This window comes from Podarcis filfolensis (genome assembly GCF_964270895.1).
Source record: "Podarcis filfolensis genome assembly, chromosome: 9".
Classification (NCBI taxonomy): Eukaryota; Metazoa; Chordata; class Lepidosauria; order Squamata; family Lacertidae; genus Podarcis; species Podarcis filfolensis.
In genome coordinates, this window is record NC_139610.1 from 39,278,513 (window position 1) to 39,296,858 (window position 18,346).

An 18,346-nucleotide genomic window follows, 5' to 3' on the forward strand; every position below is an offset into this window, starting at 1 on the left:
TTTCATCCTTTTAAGCTAATATATTTATCCAGAAAGAGAGTATAATCTCAAGTTTGTGCTTCAAGGGATGAGTTACTACACAAAGCTGGATCTGATAAATATCATATTTCATTTGAGCCATGATAAGAGTCATTTCTTTCATATAGAATAGCATCACTTTATCTCCAAAGCATCAAGAAAAGGGCTTAAAGTCAAGAATAATATAATCTGATAAATGCTGGTATAACTTTATATTTAAGAACCATTAATCCTCTGGCCTCAACCCCCCTGAGCAAAATCATCCAAAGCAAAATAATATCCTGCTATATCAAGGGTTCTCCCTTGCAAACTCTCCACCTATATATAATGCCTTGGTAATGTACCTTGTCACATCCTCCTCCTCCTTCTTTCTAGAGTTTGTAAGTGTTCTTCTTGAATATTCATGGACCTCGATTAAGCCTTCAGGCAGAAACATTTTATAATAGTGTTATTTATAACAGATGTTCTGTGGAACTACTTTGTGCTTGCAGTACAGGTAATTTGCTGAACTTTCAAGGCAAGAGAACGCTCTTTGAAGAAATCCACACAATGCAGTCCTCTGCAATCACACTACAGAAATGTTTTCAGCCATAGAAAAAAGGAAAAAGTTATACCACCCGTCAGAAGTGGATTTAATGAGACAGAGGGTGGCATGTAGTATATTGAGTCAGGCTTTTAAAGCTGCTTGCTCTCACTGTCACTCCCAGGATTCTGGCTATATTTGTCTTTTTTATATTTGGTTGACTGGCGAAGCAGGAAGACGTCTCGGGAGCCATGGAGTGAATGGAATCCCTTGGGGCGAAAATGGCTGTCTGAAGGTGGCTTAGTCAAGTAGCATCAAGCTAAGCTTGTGCTGCCCAATACTGAATGAGATGACCATTACTCTGACTCAGTAGTCCACTTTAGGCATTCAAAAGATTGCATGAGGGCTCATACTATGAAGCTGCCTTGGGACATGTGCGTTAGCTATGCCTCTCCTGATTTTCATGCCTTGAAGAGTACAAAGGTCATAAGGAGATGCTAACCATGTTTAGCTGAACACGATTAGGATAGCTTGGAAGAGAATAGTTGATTATACAGGATGGGGCAGATTCTAATCATGGTATTCTCAATCCATGAAGTTATTATCAGTGTGTAAACATCAGATATGGGAGCTGGCATGCAGAGAGATTTTGGAGATGGAGGCTTTTTGTGCACCTGCTCCTCACTTTTTTCTGAATGCCTGAAGAGGGCTACTCTGAATCTTTCATATGTCTATATCGCCTTCTCTAGTTCTTTTATGGCCAGAATTTAATGAGTTGGAAAATAAGCTGAATAAAATCCTAAATCCTAAAATCTTTGCAACTCAGCATTTCTCCAGATTTCACACTCATCTTTAAGAAACTGAACAGTCCTGAGTTGTGCAGAGAAGTGTGTATATAAGCAACTAGCTGGGTTGCAAATCAACTTCAAATAGCAGGAGAGAGTTTTAGGTATATGGACACTGCTAGTGATTTTTCTTAAAGGCTTGACATGTATAGCTCTGAAACTACTTTACTGGATAAGAGATTAGTAAACTCCAGTTCTTGTGGATATCATTTTTAAGCGGATTATGTTGGTTCACTGAGGTCTGTTTACTTCATTTTATGTGCAGTGTATATGTGAAGGGATTACTTCCTCCCTCTTGGTCAACTACTCAGTTTTTGGAAATGCATTGCCTTTTTTGAAAAGCTCCTATTTGCTTTTCAAAAAGTTGTTGGAAAGGCTGAAATGTATCTTTTAAAAAAATAACCTGTTCAAATTTGTTGGATCAAGCTACAGAAATTATGATACCAGTGTGTACAGCTGGAATATGTGTCTCCATCAAGTTTCCTGCCTGAAAATGTTTTCCCTTTGGACATTGCAGTACGGATTCATAACATGACAGTAGCATATCAACTGGTGAGACCACTGAGCAGAAACAGGCAAAAAAAAAAAGACCCCCAAAATATCTCTTAATGTTCTGGAGAGCTGTTGCCAATCAAGGGTTGATAGTATCAGGATCAATAATATGACTTAGTGAAGTGCTCCTCAGCAGATCATCTCCTGCCCTGTTTAGGCAGGATTTTGAGGCTGGGGAAGGAGGTGCTATAGATAAACAAAAGGTGCTACAACTTGGTACAGGTCAAGGCTCCATTGCAAATCAGTCCCCAACCCCATCCTGTGCCTGTCACAATATATAGCATTGCTGTTTGTAGATCTACTCTAGATTTCTCTATGTATATCTACTAAATTGATTTAATAAATCTTATTCTTTCTTAACTGATCTTACCATTGGGTTGGCTTCAGAGCCATTACCCCTAGAGTAGGGGTAAGGAACCTGCAGCCCTAAGGATGCTGTTGGGCTCCCAGTTCCTATCAGCCCGGGGCAGCATGGCTGATGGCCAGGATTGATGGGAACATCCCTGCAACACTTGGTGGCCACAAGTTCCTCACCTTTGTGCTAGGGTATGCCTTTGGATAGCAGTAATTGACCTACATGTGTCTCCTCCGCCTTTCACAATTCTTTTTCTACTTATTTATTATTTTCCATTTATCCTCATAACTGTGATGGTGGTGATGATACCAAGATGCTACTCAGATGCCCTGAGACAAAAGGCTGGGAGTACCATGTAGGATCTCCGCCAACATAAGATGTCTGGTTCACTCCAGACATCTACATGAGACTGTTACTCTAGATTTGGCTTCTACCCCAGAAGAAATTCCAGGTTCACTGACTCATCCTCCTGCTACACTGCTATTCTATTGCCTGCTGCAGCCTTTTGGTAGGTGGCCCCTTGCCAGTGCTTTTTTTTAATTATCAAACCTTAGTAGGATGATTAGGATGAAAACCACCACCATCCCAACTCCAGAATTAAGGGCCACAGTTTATTATTGGGCAAAAATAGTAGTACAGGCAAAAGTAAAATGCCACTGCATATTGATTCTGCCTTTGGAACAGGACAATGGCAGAGGCTCCTATCCTCATAATAAGACTATAATAAAGACTTAATATGAAGCACCGTTAAACATGAACACTGGACACCAGATTCCAGAAAGGGTGGGTGCCATTTTCCCATTTCCAGCCTCCCTTAATCTATGCTATTAAAAAAGAAAAGAAAGGAAAAGCAGGAAAGAACATATATAACTGTGATTCTTCACCGTAGATGATTTACAAGCAGGCAGAACAATCTGGTCATTCCTGCTAAAGGCTTAGAAACTGGACAGATGTGACTGCAGTTTCTAGTTGCCAATATGTGAAACTTCTATACTCAGCTCTCTCCCATCTCCATAATCTTTTAGGCCTATCTGACCTTTCAAGACTTATCCTACTGCTTTCTACAGGACTTGGGTGTTTTGCACAGTCTTTACAGCAGTGGGTGAGGCAAGACTGACTGAATTAATCATTTCGGTCACTGACCAGACTGGAGGCATGACTGGGCAAAAGTATCCATGCATGTGTACACACCTGTGAAAATCAGCCTTTTGTTTCTTCATCCCTTTCTTTGCTATTTATTTTGTATGTAGCATACAAAAGCAACAGCAGCATTAAGGAATAACAACTGATTCATATAACTGTATAATTATATGTAAGTTCCAGAGGAGTAGCCATGTTAGTCAGTTGCAGGAAAAACAACAACTGAAAAATGTTGTGTGTTACAGAAGATCACCTTCATCAGAGTTCATCAGATGATTAGAAAGCGTGATCCTTAGGCAGTGGGAGCAGCTATGTAGAACTTGGGAGTTAAAATGGCAATGAAAAGTGAAAAGTACTGCCTGTACAATTAAGAGCTTAAACGTATGCAGAATAAGCAGAGTGACTCTCCTCAACAGCAGCTATTGGAGATAATTTGTACTCTGCAATGTCAAGAGTAATGTATTAACCCCTGTAGTGGAACAGGAAGGCACGGTCTCTCTTCAGTTCAAAATAAAGAACACTTTTTGATATGTTGTGATTTAGCAGTTTCATGCCAGAATTCCCCTTTGGAGTTCCTTTGCTCAATGATGGTACCTTAAAGTCAGTAACCTCGCATGTTCTGGTAGACTGAAATCTTCTACTGTTTCTGCATATTGCCAGTGCAGGTGTCAGATTTGTGATAACAGTATTGCTGGCACATTATAGCATGCATTACATAGGAAGTGCCTGATGTAAACACTTAAGGTCACACCCAGGACTCTGCTAGACTGGTAAAGAAAAAGCGATTTATATGAGCTGCATGTGTGATATAACATTGTGCCATCAGATGGCAACGTGGAGTCCTGTTTTTCTCTACCCGTTGTCCCTGTTTAAATTTACGCTTTAAACTGAAACACTTCTTTGATGAGTCTAGATCCAGCCCCACAATGTATATTTAAAGCATTCCTATATCATTTTAAGTTATGGCTTCCTCCAAAGAATCATGGGAGCCATAGTTTCTTAAGGGTGCTGGGAATTGTAGCTTTGTGGGCACACTTAAGAGACTACAGCTCCTAGGATTCTTTGGGGGAAGTAACGACTGTCAACATGGCGTAAGAATGCTTTAAATGTTTGGTGTGGTGACGTTAGCTGTGAGCTTCTGTGCATAAGCTTCATATAGAAAGTTGGGATTTGTAAGCAGTAATGCAAAGGCATCAGTGTTGCATCACTGAGAATGAGAAGACTGATATACAACTTTTCCGAAATAAGGGGGGGGGCGGATTTTTAAGTTGCTTTAAAATACCAGATTGGTCTTTCCACTTGTGAGAACTGTATCAGCATTCCTATTAAGCCATCGTTCAAAATTATCACATCAGGTCTTAAGGCCTTGTGTGTTTAATACAAATTTTTGGTGTATAAATGTTGTTCTTAGCTCTTCTTGTTGCAATATATAGGAGAGTTACTCCACAGTGCTTATTTCTACACTACTTTTTGTTTTGCATAAATTTAAAAAGTGGCACTCATAATTACTTGAGCACCTATCACCAACCCAGACTTTCTTGCAGTTATTGAAATCATGATGTTATATGATCACATGTGAAACCCAGAAATTCTTGGTCTATCCAGCTCAGGAGTGTCTATTCCATTGATGGGGAAACTCTGCCTCCTCCCAGATGTTGTTGGACACCAACTTCCACCCGCCCCTGCCAGCATGGCCAGTGCTCAGGGAGGATGAGAGTGGTAGTCCAGAAATATCTGGAAAACAGGTTTAGTTACCCCAATCTAGACTGATTGGCATCAGTTCTCCATGGTTTCAGACAGCCCTACCAGGGACTGAACCTGTATGCAAAACGTGCACATACACGTGCGCTCTGTCATTGAATTAAGGTCTCTCCAAACTTATGCTGCACAGAGTACATGCTGCTTCTGAATGGAAACTGGAATCCATGTAGGAAATGTATCATACGAAATAGCTCTAATTTTTCTAACACATCAAACCTCCACTTTAAAGCCTTATTATGGTGTTTCGCGAATCTGTAAGTTGTCATAATACATAGGAACCCAGATGATGGAGGAGACAAAAAAAAGGCTGAAGACTATAGATATGTCATTGTCAAGTTTTTGTTTTTTTAAAGCCAACAGGATCAGTGAACCCACTGAACCCAAACAAAAATTAAACCATCAGTGCTTGCCCTCCAGGAACCTGAAGTTATTCATATTTATTAATCTGCTGAACCAACCATTCTTCCGGACAGACCTTTGTGTTTAATCAAGTAATATCATAATAGTATCAATATTATTGTCACATTCATAAGTAACATTTTCCATAATGGAAAGGCCCCTCTTATTTCTTGGCTTTTCTACTTTCTTAATCCATTAACCTTTTGTTCCTTTGTGAACAGGGATTTCCCTTCCACTTTTTGATACATTAATTCCAGCCTTGGGCTGCCTCGGAGCCAGAAATTGATTTAATATTTAGGCTACGTAAGCAATTCTTAATCGGTGGCAGCTCAACTCTTCTTGCCATCACTGCTAAAGAGACATTTGCAGCGCTCTGATTTTAGGTCAGCTTTGCAGAAATGCTATTATGTTTGCAAGCTCTCTCAAACAGAAGTAGAATCCTTATTTTACTAATTTCCAATTAAAAGTTAATTTGAGGTGTGACTGCTTATATGGTCACATAAAGTGCCACTATCAACAAAGAAAGCTCAAAAGAGTAAGTCTTAGTAGAACAACGAATCAACAAAGTAACTATTTATACTTCTCAGACCACAGCTTTGTGCATTTTCCTTGTTCAGATGATTGCAAGAACCATCAAAAAGTCCAGTCAATGGATGCTGGATGCCCTTTCTCAGAGGAAGAGAGAGCTGCTGCTACACAGCCATTCCAGCACACAGTAATCTACATTAGCAATGTAGGGAGACATGCATAATTATTATTATCATCATTATTATCATTATTACTATTATTTATTAAAGTTCTGTACAGCCCTTAATCCAAGGATCACAGGACAGTGTACAATTAAAAATAAATACATACATACCATAATAACAAACGAAAACATAACCCTCCACCCAGTTTCAATGGCTGTAGGTGAATTAGCCAAAGGCCTGGGAGAAGAGAAACATTTTTGCCTGGCACCTAAAGATATGTAATGAAGGTGCCAGGCAAGTCTCCCTGGAGAGAGCATTCCACAAATGGGGAGCCACCATAGAAAAGGCCCATTCACTTGATGCCACCCTCCAGACCTATTGTGGAGGAGGCAAATGAAGAAGAGCCTCAGATGATGATTGCATGGTCCGGGCCAGTTGATATAGGGAGAGGCTGCCCTTGAGGTATTGCGGTCCTGAGCCGTTTAAGGCTTTGTAGCTAAAAACCACCACTTTGAATTGAGCCCGGAAACTAATTGGCAGCCACTGCAGTTGGGCCAGGACTGGTGTTATATCCTCAAACTATCTTGCCCCGATGAGCAACCTGACTGCTGAATTCTGAACCGGCTGAAGTTTCCAGTCTTCAGAGGCAGCCCCCACGTTTAACACGTTGTAGTAATCTAACCTAGAGGTTACTAGAGCATAGGCAACAGAAATTAGGCTGTCCAAACGGGCACAGCTGGGTCACTAGCAGAAGCTGATGGAAGGCACTCTGCACCACTGAGGCCACCTGTACCTCAAGCAACATAGGAAGCTGCCATATACTGAGTCAGACAACTGGTCCATCTAGATCAGTAATGTCCTTGCTGAGTTGCAGTGGCTCTTCAGGGTTTCTCTTCCAGTTCTATGCCAGTTTCTCCCATGAAATTGCCCTCTTTTGGCTGGCTCATCTACTTCTTCTGTTACTTTCCTGCAGTAGGACTAGAATTGGTAGCCCCTGCTCTACAAGCAGCAGCTGTGACCAACCACGCAGTCAGCAAGCCACTCCTTGTGGTTTTTATATTCATCCCTTTCCAATGTTCCCTTTTTATTCAGGGCTTTATTTTATTATTCTTTTCTCTTGTTTTCTGCATTTGAAAGCCCTTGTAGCTTTAAGAGACACCTGAACTAACAATTCCTATCTGAAGTACTGCGTAGAAATTCTTAAGCGCAAAGGTTGGTCGAAGGATCAAAACCAGAATAAACAAATTCTGTTTTAACTCTCTGTGTTAGCTAACTCCTGTAATAACGTAAATAGAATTTATTTGCATTACTGCTACGGGTTCAGACAAAGAAAATAGTCTATGAAGACAGAAGCACAAGGTTCCGTGACAATTATAAATGGGAAAGAGCAACTTTGACAATCTCTGTGATCCGTTCTTTTGTGTCACTTTGGAGATTTCTATGGCTTTTATGATTGACAAGCTCTGGCATTATTCAAAATCTGGGACTATCTTCATTTCATTTCTGTATTTCAATTTTTCCATCTACTGGAAAACTGAGCTCAATTTTTGTTGCTGAGCACAATGAAAATAAAATTTACGTTGCTTTATTGTTATATACACAACAAAACCCAATAATTCTTTTTCCATATATTGGAAAGACCATTTAGCAGTTTGAGTGATTTCAATGTACTAGTTTTCCTGTCCAGTTTGTGTTAGCGTTAAGAAATTCTGTTTTGTGCTGGAGTGCTTGAACTTGTGTCACCAGGCATAACACTCAGGTCATCTTCAGAGGCCTGCCTGGTTGTGCTACAACCTGCATATGTCCATCTAGCGACAACTAGGAAGAGTGCCTTCTCTGTGGTGGCACCCATAGTCTGGAATGGCCTCCCCAACAAATAAGTAGCAGACCAATGCAATTATAGTGTTGGCATATGCTGAAGGCCTTTGCTAGTTCCTCATACGAACATAAAAATAATCTGCTGGATCAGGCCAATGGTCCATGCTAGTCCAGCATCCTGTTATCACGGTGTCCAACCAGATGTCTGTGGGAAACCCTGCTATTATGAGTGTCAACGTATTTGGATTACTTGTTATATTTAGATTTTAGTTTTAATGCACATTGCTTTTTTACTGTAATATTTTATACTGTTATTTTGCATGCCTAGTGATGCATACATGATACATACATACTTTAAACAAACACACTACTGCTTTCAAACACAAAGCAAAGGTAGCAAGGCATTCAGACCCACAAAGACTTTCAATCTTCTATCTTGAAACTTTTAAAATTGGGGACGCTTACAGATATGTCTTCACATAACTTTCATTTAGCAGAGAAACACATCTGCCAGAGTGACAACTAAAATTCAAGGTTCTAGATTTGCAAAGTCTTTCCAGATCTTAGAATCATCACAGAAACATGCAACTCCCTAAAAGAACTCTAGTTTAATGTTACAGCTTGCAAAATGTAATGGCATTTCACTTAGGATTTGGTTATGCTAAATCTGTTCTATTGTATCTAGCAATTTTACATAGTATGCTTATAACTGAAGACAGGAGTGCCTGGCGTGCTCTGGTCCATGGGGTCACAAAGAGTTGGACGCGACTAAGCGACTAAACAAAAACAACAATGCTTATAATTGTCTCCTCCAGACAAAATACCTCGTCCAGACAAACCATTAAACTGAGTTCAGAAAAAATGCTAAGCCAAACCATAGCATAGCAGCTGCAATCTCCTCTCTGGGAGCCCTCATGCTTGTGCATTCACACTAAGCCACAGTTTGTCTTAGAATTATGTTTGAATCAGACAGCAGAAGTTTCCAGTGTGGCTCTGAGCCAGTATAGTGTAGTGGTTAGAGTGTTGGACTAGGGCCTGGGAGAGCTGAGTTCAAATCCCCACTTAGCCATGATGCTCACTGTTTCTCAGCCTAACCTACCTGATAGGGTTGTTGTGAGAATAAAATGAGGCGAGAACGAGATATGCAAGCCTCCTTGAGCTTTTTGGAGAAAAGGTGGAATACAAATGTAAGAACGAATAAAATAAAAAATAATCTCTATAGACCACTGGGCGGGGAAGCAGGAGACAAGACTTCAGGTCCATCAGAGGAAATAGATGGCCCGCTTCACCTTTTGCACGTTGCGCAGGGGGCAGATAATGTAAGGCTGGGTCAGAAGAGAGATCACTGCTAGGAATCTTTGGATTTCTCCCCTTCCACAAGGCTCCTAGCACTTGCTATGGTGGATCTCAGTTCCACTGCAGTGGGGGAATGAAGAGACAAGGCTATTCTCCCTGCAAGCTAAAGAGAAAAGGCTATCCACCCTGCAAGCTGCATTCCCAGTGAAATTTTGGCTGCCTTGACCTGTAATTACTTCCAAGAAGAACAAGAGACATATCTGCATGCTACGTAATTAAGTGAACGTCATTATGGCCTTCTGAATCTTTTAACTCTACTAAATGAAAACCAAAGTAAACAAAACCTTAATGCTTAGGTAATCACAAGCTCTTGGAATTTTTATGGGTGTTAGAATCATTGTGTTCATTAGTTTTATCTTAGGAATGTAGACTAAACTTCTACAAATTTGTTTTGCAAATCTTTGAGTCTCTGGGTGTTGGCAGCTTCTGTGCTAGTTGTGGAGCAAGCAGTGAGACTGGGATTTATTTTGCTGTGTTTCCTGAGCCTTTTCTGATTTTCTTTATATGTTATCTTGTAGGTGCGTGCAGGTACCCACAACAGTAAATCTCACTTTGCCAAGACAAATGGTAATGGAAGAAAGATATGTGGATGTATAGAAGAATGAAATATAAGCTTCTGTTTGCATTTCCTGGTAACTTCTTGTTATCACTGAATGGCTCTGGAGAATATCTCAGAAAATACTACCGTTATCAAAAATTCATTTCTTGATGAGCCTCTTACAAAGATCAGGAATGCTAGACTGTAGCAACCTGAAAGGCAACTTGCCACCTTCTCAAAAATACTGTTTTCACCCAGTGGCAGCTGCTGCCTACTAGACTTGGTGGAGCTGCCAGGTCACAGGAATATGGCCAATGAGGTAATGGAGACACTGCCAAGTTGCTCTGGTTTTCTCCCCATCCTGCTCCCTTGCAAAAAATTGTACAACTACTTGGCACCTAAACGGAAAGGTATCTTACTTTGGTTCAGAAGGCGTCTCTGCTGTCACAGTTGCTCCTCTGCTGGGATAAAAGTTGTAGGGTCTCCACCTCTTCTGGTTCTCTCCTTATCTTCCTCCTTTGCAAAGAAACAGTGGCTCCTTAAACATTTCCATTTTATTAACACATAACACCTAATATAAGTGTTTTTCCTCAGTTCATGAGGACTGTAATCTCATCAACATTATCCCAAGGAAAATATATCAGTCTACTTAATTTGTATTTACTGTTCACTGGGACCAATACAGCAGCAAATACCTATACCATGTTAGCCATGGGCTGCTTATTCCTTTGTCTTCCTTGCAGATATTGTGTGGGCTGCAGGGCTTTGCTTACTCATTTACCACTGGCAGAACTTCACAGTGTTAATGAGTTGCGTGATAGCCACCTCTCCTGCTTTGAAATGGCGACTGCCATACTGTAGATCAGGGGTAGGCAGAGAATTGGTCTACTGGTAGTTTTCTGTGTGAGTGAAAGTAGTTTAGCAAGGATTTATGACCCCCAAATATTTAACAACAGCAACAACAAAATGAGTATCCCGCCACCTAATAAAGACAGTTGGGTGTAACGAGGAGCTGCTTTTTCTATGAAAGGGGCTCAGTTCAGTTCAGGTACTTAAAATATATATATCAATGTCAGTACTCAGAAGCCACCATACTCTTTAATTCTAAGTGTATGTTTTTTCAAACCTGGCTGTAGTTGGCAGCTCTTCGGGGTCTAATAAAACAAAAAGCAAATTCCACAAGCCTGAAGTCTGCCTCTCTCTGCTCTGGATACTGGAGAGAAAGTTTTAAAGGGGATAAGAAGCCTCACTGGAAGGAACTATAAATTGTTGGAATAAAATAGAACTGGCATGATGGCACAAAGAACCTTCTAGGGCACAAAGCCTCTAGGGCACCACCAGTATTTCTAGGTTCTGCGCTTTGCAGTTTAAGAATTACATTCCAGTTTTTTCTTGCAGTGTTACACATATCTTAGCATTCCAAAAGATCCTGAGGCTGGACTGGTGCGCTTTTGTGGGGACCTCAACATGGGTTGTACTAACATGGTGGCAAGCAAGATGCCACTGGTGCTGTACATCTTATGGGAAACTACGTTAATTAACTTTGGAGGCTTCTCCTGAGTAGCAAATCCAGGGCACAACACTTGAAACATGTGAAGGAAAGAGAGCTAGGAGACCATCCCATGAAATCCAGAAGCCTATTATGCCTGGCTTAACCACATTATAGCCAAATCATACCCTTCTGTAACCTCCTTAAAAACAGTAACTGAGGGTTATTGAGCATTGACGTGTTGGCAGAGGCGGCTTTGGGTGTAAATGTAAACAGCACAGATGTTGATATGACGCCATGATTCCAAAACAGGGAAATTCCTGCTTGTGGACTTCCCATGGGCATCTGGTTGGTCACTTGGAGAACTGGGCTAGATGGACCAATGGCCTGTTCCAGTGGCTCTTCTTATGTCCTTATAAAAGACAGAACATAGGTCCATCTACCTCAGTACTGTACACTGTCCGTCAGCTGCTCTATAGGGTTTCAGCCAGGGGACACTCCCAGTCCTACCTGCCAAGGATTGAACCTGGAACCTTCTGCATCGAAAGCTAGTCGCTCTACTCCCTACTGCTGTAAACCACCCTTCCGATCTTCAGATGAAGGGCAGTATAAAAATGTGATAAATAATAATAATAGTAATATTAATTATAATAATGCCACTGAGCAAGGGCTCTTCCCTAAGAGCCTCTCAAGACAGGAGCCATTCACCATGGCAAGGCCTTGTTTTTCTTCTTCAATCTCTGCTGAGGAGTGCTGTTGTTTTTGCGTTGGGAGGAGCTTTCTGAAATGCCTTGAGGCAGCGCGCCTTGCCAGAATCCAGAAGAGAGGGGAAAAGGGGTCCCAGATTATACCATTAACTGGGGTGGGGGGGGATGCGCTTCAGAGACCACCTCTCGCTGCCTGTTTCCCTCCCTGCCCACCTCAGCCACGAGGCCGCTCTCCCCTCGCATTCCGCCGCTCTGATTGCTGCTCGCTGCTCCAGGTACCTCCCCCTCTTCGCCTTTTGTTTTAGTGTCAGGCAGCAGCCCAGTTTCCTGTTGATACCGGAATGTTGTGAATGGGCAGGGAAACGCCACCTTCTCCTACTTCCCTCTGCCTTTCTCTTTCTCTCCCGGCCGCCACAGCTGGGAGAGCCTCTCTTGGCGAGCGCCCTCCCAGCTCCTGCCATTCCCTAGCCGAGACCAGAAAGAGAGCGAGGCCTTCGCAGCCTCCCCGAGAGCGCGCTTGAAACTTTCAAGGAAGGAGGAAAGCAAGAAGCGGCGGCGGCGCAGGAAGGACGCTTTGCCTCCTCTCCAGGCTGCGGGCGGCGGGAGCGGCAGGTGCAGGCGAAAGGGCAGCTCCAAGCCACGCCATGGAGGAGCAGAGGGAAGCCTAAGAAAGGGGTCCTCTTCCTCCCTGTCGTCGATGGCTGAAGCCTGGAGGCTGGAAGAAGAAGAGGAGGAGCTGAAAGAGCTCGGCAGAAGGCACAGGAGACCCAGCTTGAACCCAGCAACAGGTAGGCTCGAGAGGGCAGGGAGAGGGGCGCCGGGGGGCAGGGGTCCGAAGTGGGGAAGGGAGGCACGTGCTGCAGGGGTGGGGGGAGAATTCAGCGCCTATACATATATATATATATATTCAGGAGTTAGGTTCATGCACTTCAAAGAGCTGTAGATTTTACTTCGATGCCCGTTTTTAGGGGTTTTTTATTGTCTCTGGTTGCCTTTCCCGACAAGCAACTCCACACGCTTAAGTCTCTTTCTCTGGGAACTGAAGTAATTGCAGTGTGATATAGCAAGAGGTTGAGGGACAGTCAAGGTGTCTCTGGTGGTAGGATCAAGCATCCTTTCTGATTCTGCCCTCCTGTTTCTGAATGTCCATTTAAGCTCCTTCGACATCTGTGGACGTTCAGTGCAGAACACACTGGTGGTCATGTGGGCCTGGCCCTCAAATCCAGTCAAGACATGGGCTGTTACGTTGCACCTTAGCCGTGCCCCAGTAGCATAGAGTTTGGACTCTGTCCAAAAGGGAGTGCAGGCGCACTGTCTGGAATACGTACATTTGGGGTTCCCCCACCCCATTTCTCAGTGTATGCAGCAGTTTGACCTAGGGATTGGTTTGAAAACACTGCCTTCCCTGTGGTGTCCTCCAGATGTTTTAGACAGACATCAGCTTCAAGCAGAATGGTCAGGCGTAATGGGAGTTATAGTCCAAAATATCTGGAGGCTCCATTTGGGGAAGGCTGCTGTAATAGATATGCATAAGTCTTGTGGATGGGCTCAGTATTCGACTGTGGTCTTGCAAGCAACCAAAGGTTATGATGTCTGGGTCAGGGAATATCCTTCCCAGTTGGCTGCTAAAGAAAGGGGGGGGACGTTATTGGGTCTTCATGGAAGAACATTCTGGAACCACATATAATCTTATCTCATGGTGAGTCAGATGTAGTCACTCATGGTTCAGTGAAAGGATCATATTCCAATACATTTTTTCTTCCTGGTTGGTGTAGTCTCCTGTAAACTTGAACATTCCCTTTAGTTCTTTAGAATTCTGAACATTAACTTAAGGCACATCCAATGTATCTCTGGTAGTCAACATTGCTAAGTTTTTCACCAAAGATTTTTGTCCTTAACTATTTCTCTGTTTTAAGACCAGAATGTAGATCTTATGTGAAATAAGTATTCCTCCTAAACTTAGCAGGAGAACACTTAGTGCTATAGCACATGTTTTGCATGCAGAGAATTTCAGATTCAGTCCCTGGGATGCAGGTCGGGCTAGGAATCTCCCCTGTCTGAAACCCTGCAGAGCCACTGCCACTCAGTATAGAGAGTAATGAGCTAGATGCGCCATTGGTGTATTTGTGTAAGCTTTCTATGTAACTGCATGCCTGAGCCAAGCCACACATAAAAGGAGAGGGACACTGAAGGGTCATCTACTTTGCAATTTGGCATACTTCAAGGTTTGCACCTTGTTGACTTTGGACTGCTAACTTTGCTGACTTACTGATTATCAGTAGTTTCTGTGTTTGAACAGTGGTAGACTATTCCATACCCAAAAGGTGTTACTGTAGTTTCTTTCCTCACCTCTTTGGCAGGGAACTTCCTTGTCTGATACCCTCAGAGGTATTTAAGAAACTTTCACTGATAGTTATACAGTTGTGGATTCTTATTAAGCTGGAGCAGCGTAGTTGCAGAAATGCATGCTATGGACTGCAGACTTGTAAACAGATTGACAGATTCCTACACACACACACACACACACACACGGAGGGGGAGAGAGAGAGAGAGAGAGAGAGAGAGACTGAGAGACTGAGAGACCTGTCCATTCACTGGCTAGAAGACACTTGGGATCTTTTGTGTTTATGGTGGATCACAGGCAGAATCTATTTTATGCTCTTGTTGCCTAATTAAACAGCTGCATTTGGAGCATTTTGCTGGAGCCACTTTGGGCTCTGTGTTGTAGAAGGGCAAATGCAACTTCAGCAAACAAACAGTTTTAATTAATAAGCCTTCTACCCATACAATTTACTTTCAGCAGTGGAATCATGTTCCATCCAGACCATTCTCTGGGTTATTAGTGGCATGCCTTGAGGAAACAAAGTCAAGAATCTGTGCTAGAAAAACGTACAATCCAGGAGCTACCTGTAAGTATCAGGTGGTCAGTGACTCATGCCACTATCAGTAATAAGTGAAGAGTCAACTGGCAAGGAAGCAGGCCATGAGTAACCGCTAGACATTAATCTAAAACAGAACTACAGTATGTGTAATGCATGGCTGGGAAAACTCAGGCCAAAGGCAGTTTTCGAGGCTGCTCTTCCAGATCCTCAGGACTTTCTTCAGACCACTCCCCAGGTCACACACCCTTTTCCCAGACCACAACCCACACCGGACTTGCTCCATGTCCCTTCCCAGTAAATTTACCTAGGTGGAATGTGTCCTTGAACTGTGATACCGCCTCTTGCTTGCCTAGATGGATTGTGTATGTGTGTAAACCTCTGGCTTTTTGCATGGCCTACTTTAAGAGTCATGTTCATTGCTGTCTCAGTCTTCCCTCTGGCCCTGTCCACCACTGACATGTGGCCTCCTGAAGATTGTGAGGAAATGTGGCTCTCAAGCTGGAAAGAAGTTCCTCATGCCTCAAGTAGAGCTGCCCCATGCTGTTTGTGCAGATGTTCCAGGAGCCCTTTGCCCTCAGGCTGCAGTTCCACAGAAAATTTCCTCAGCATGATACTAACTGCCTGAATGTGTGCAGAATCGTTGCCTAAATGGTTGTAGTCCTAAGCATACTTACTAAGGAGCAATTCATTTTGGCCTAGTATTTATTTATGAGTAAACATTCTTAGGATTTTGAAGTTAAATGTGTGGATGGATGCATCTGTCGTTTGTTTAATGTCCTGGATTTAGCTCTGGCCTTGTGGTGTCTATGAATGTTGCAAAACAGGCACTTGCTGTACTTATAAACCCCCTGTTTATGTTATGCTGTTGTTCTAAGGCTGTTCTTTTTAAAAAAGTAATTCTTTATAAACTCATCAGTCACCTTTCTGTCGTTCAGTTTTGTAAGGGCTAGAAAACTGGCAAAATAATTTGTGTCCAATTTCCTCTAAAGCAACATTCCGTTCATAGAAGCATTATTTAATCTTAGCTCCCACATTAAACTTGTTCTAACTTGATTTCTAAAATGCTAGCTGGGTTTTGGACAGCAAAACAAGGTTGTATCAGAGAGATTAACTCACCAGTCAAAATATAATCAGAGAAATTACACAGGTGAAGGTACCGTATTTTTCGCCCTATAGGGCGCACCAGCCGATAGGACGCACCTCGTTTTTTGGGGGGGAAATGAATTAAAAAAATTATTTTTCCCCCCCAGCCACGGGGCTGGGGCGGGGGAAGCCCGAGCTTCCCCTGACCCCAGCCCCCAGAACAGGCTGCTATCCGCAAGCCTTGCGAGCCCGGCGGCAACTCCCGCCGGGCTTGCAAGGCTTGCGGACACCTGCGTGAAGCACGGGGCGCCCTTCGGGTTGCAGGCTGCTGCCCGCAAGCCTTGCGAGCCCGCGGGAACTCCCGCCGGGCACGCAAGGCTTGCGGTTAGCTTCCTGAAGCCTGGAGAGCGAGAGGGGTCGGTGCACACTGACGCCTCTCGCTCTCCAGGCTTCAGCGAAAGCCTGCATTCGCCCCATAGGACGCACACACATTTCCCCTTCATTTTTGGAGGGGAAAAAGTGCGTCCTATAGGGCGAAAAATACGGTAAGTTGGCTGAAGTGAAATGAGAGTTGGAATAGAATACAATTTTTAAAAGCAATTTTGCTCTCTGTTTTAAGCTACTTGGTAGTGTATTATTCTAAGAAGAATCCTGATTTCTAGATATATGTATTTGGGAAGTGCTAGGTTGTATCTCCTCAGTCACACTTATTTAAAATACACATACTGTATATGGGGAATGTTTTGCCCTTCTTTCCTTTCCTTTACACAGACTTTCCTTCTGTGAATAAATATAGCAGGGGCCAATGTTGATGCCTCCCAGTCTCCAATTGATTGGGGCTACTGGAGAGCAAACCCATGCCATTTTGTGGTTCTGCCTCATTTTATGACCACCTTTTTGTTTTAAACCACTATCCATGGCAGCCATTTTGTGACTAGAGCCTTCGTCACTTTATCAAAACTCTAAATGTGCCCACTGGCCAATAAAGATGGCACCTCTTCTCTGGAGCACCAGAACCTTCTTCTGCTAAGGAATAGGGCAAGGTATTTTGCCAAATAATTTATTTGGGGTGGATTTTGCTTCTGCTTGGGATATGGCTGATCACAAGTCAGACAATGATTAGAGACTCTGTGTTGTGTGCGGTATGCAGTGTGTTGTTGTTGTTGTTACATCTTCACCTGCAGCATGTGACTGAGCCATTTGGATTTGTTCTACAGCAGTAATAAAAAAAAGATAGGATCAGAGAGTTGCAGAATACATAATGCACCCCACCTTCTTTGCTGCTTTGTAACTCCCTTTCTGCATTGCACATTCTCCTTCCTCTTAACATTTATGTGATCCAGATTGTATGGGTTGATTTGTGAGGGGTTGCTTGGTAGATAATCTTCCTTTTAGGCAGAGGATTAGATTATGTGTGCCTTTGATCCCTTTCAGTTCTTTGATTTTATGATCCACAGTTCTCTTGGGTAGCAGTGATTATACATATGTACTGAATACCTGGCTGCATCTAAGCTAAAAGAATTGTACTTGTGAGTCCGCTCCAGAATCCAAGGAAGTCAGTAGGAAGAATCCATTGAAGTCAACTGGCTGCAGACCAAGCACTGCTGGAATAAATTAAGGATGGTAACAGAGGCTCTTTTGCTGTTATCTGTTGCAGCTTGTCCTTGGAAATGAACCAACATCACTAAGCATAAAGTGTGTATTTTACAGAAAAGCACTTGTCTGCTGACATTTGTACCAGGGCGCAAATGGAACCATAAAAGTTGCATTTTTCAAGCATCTGTAAAATATATATATATAAATGCTGAAAAATGAAATATTCTTTTTTAAAAAGAAAGGTTTAAAGCTTAGTAATTAGGAGAAAGCTATCTTTTTTAAAAAAAGAAAAGAAAATCCAAGTTGGCCTGTCCTATATATAATGAAAAGTATCTTGTTTATCTGGGCAGAGTCAAATGAGTTGTCAGGTTACCCTTTTGGAAAGTGTTGGACTATGAGGAGTACGACCGTGCTCCAGATAAAGTCTTGCTCACTCCACATGCGCACGCCAATAATTTACATTAGAACACTCTTGCATCTGTCCACAACAAATTATTTTAATGCTGAAAAGATAGCATGGAGTATTGAGAACATTGTCTATTACGAATATTCACAAACAGATACGAATAAAGGAGATATAAACAGTGGCGTA

The 18,346-nt window shown here is 42.6% G+C and overlaps 1 protein-coding gene across 5 annotated transcripts in view; it reads left to right on the plus strand.

Moving 5' to 3' along the window:
• The first annotated feature begins 12,507 nt into the window (after positions 1-12,507).
• The window catches only part of SH3D19 (SH3 domain containing 19), a 68,672-nt gene continuing 62,833 nt past the window's right edge, over positions 12,508-18,346 (plus strand). For 3 of the 5 annotated variants that reach the window (XM_083631065.1, XM_083631067.1, XM_083631066.1), the window contains exon 1: positions 12,846-12,981. In XM_083631065.1, coding sequence (XP_083487191.1) covers positions 12,891-12,981 — 91 coding nt within the window. In that variant the 5' untranslated portion in view covers positions 12,846-12,890. Of the gene's footprint in view, positions 12,982-18,346 lie in introns of all 5 variants that reach the window. The other 2 variants (XM_083631068.1, XM_083631070.1) reach the window with 1 other exon arrangement.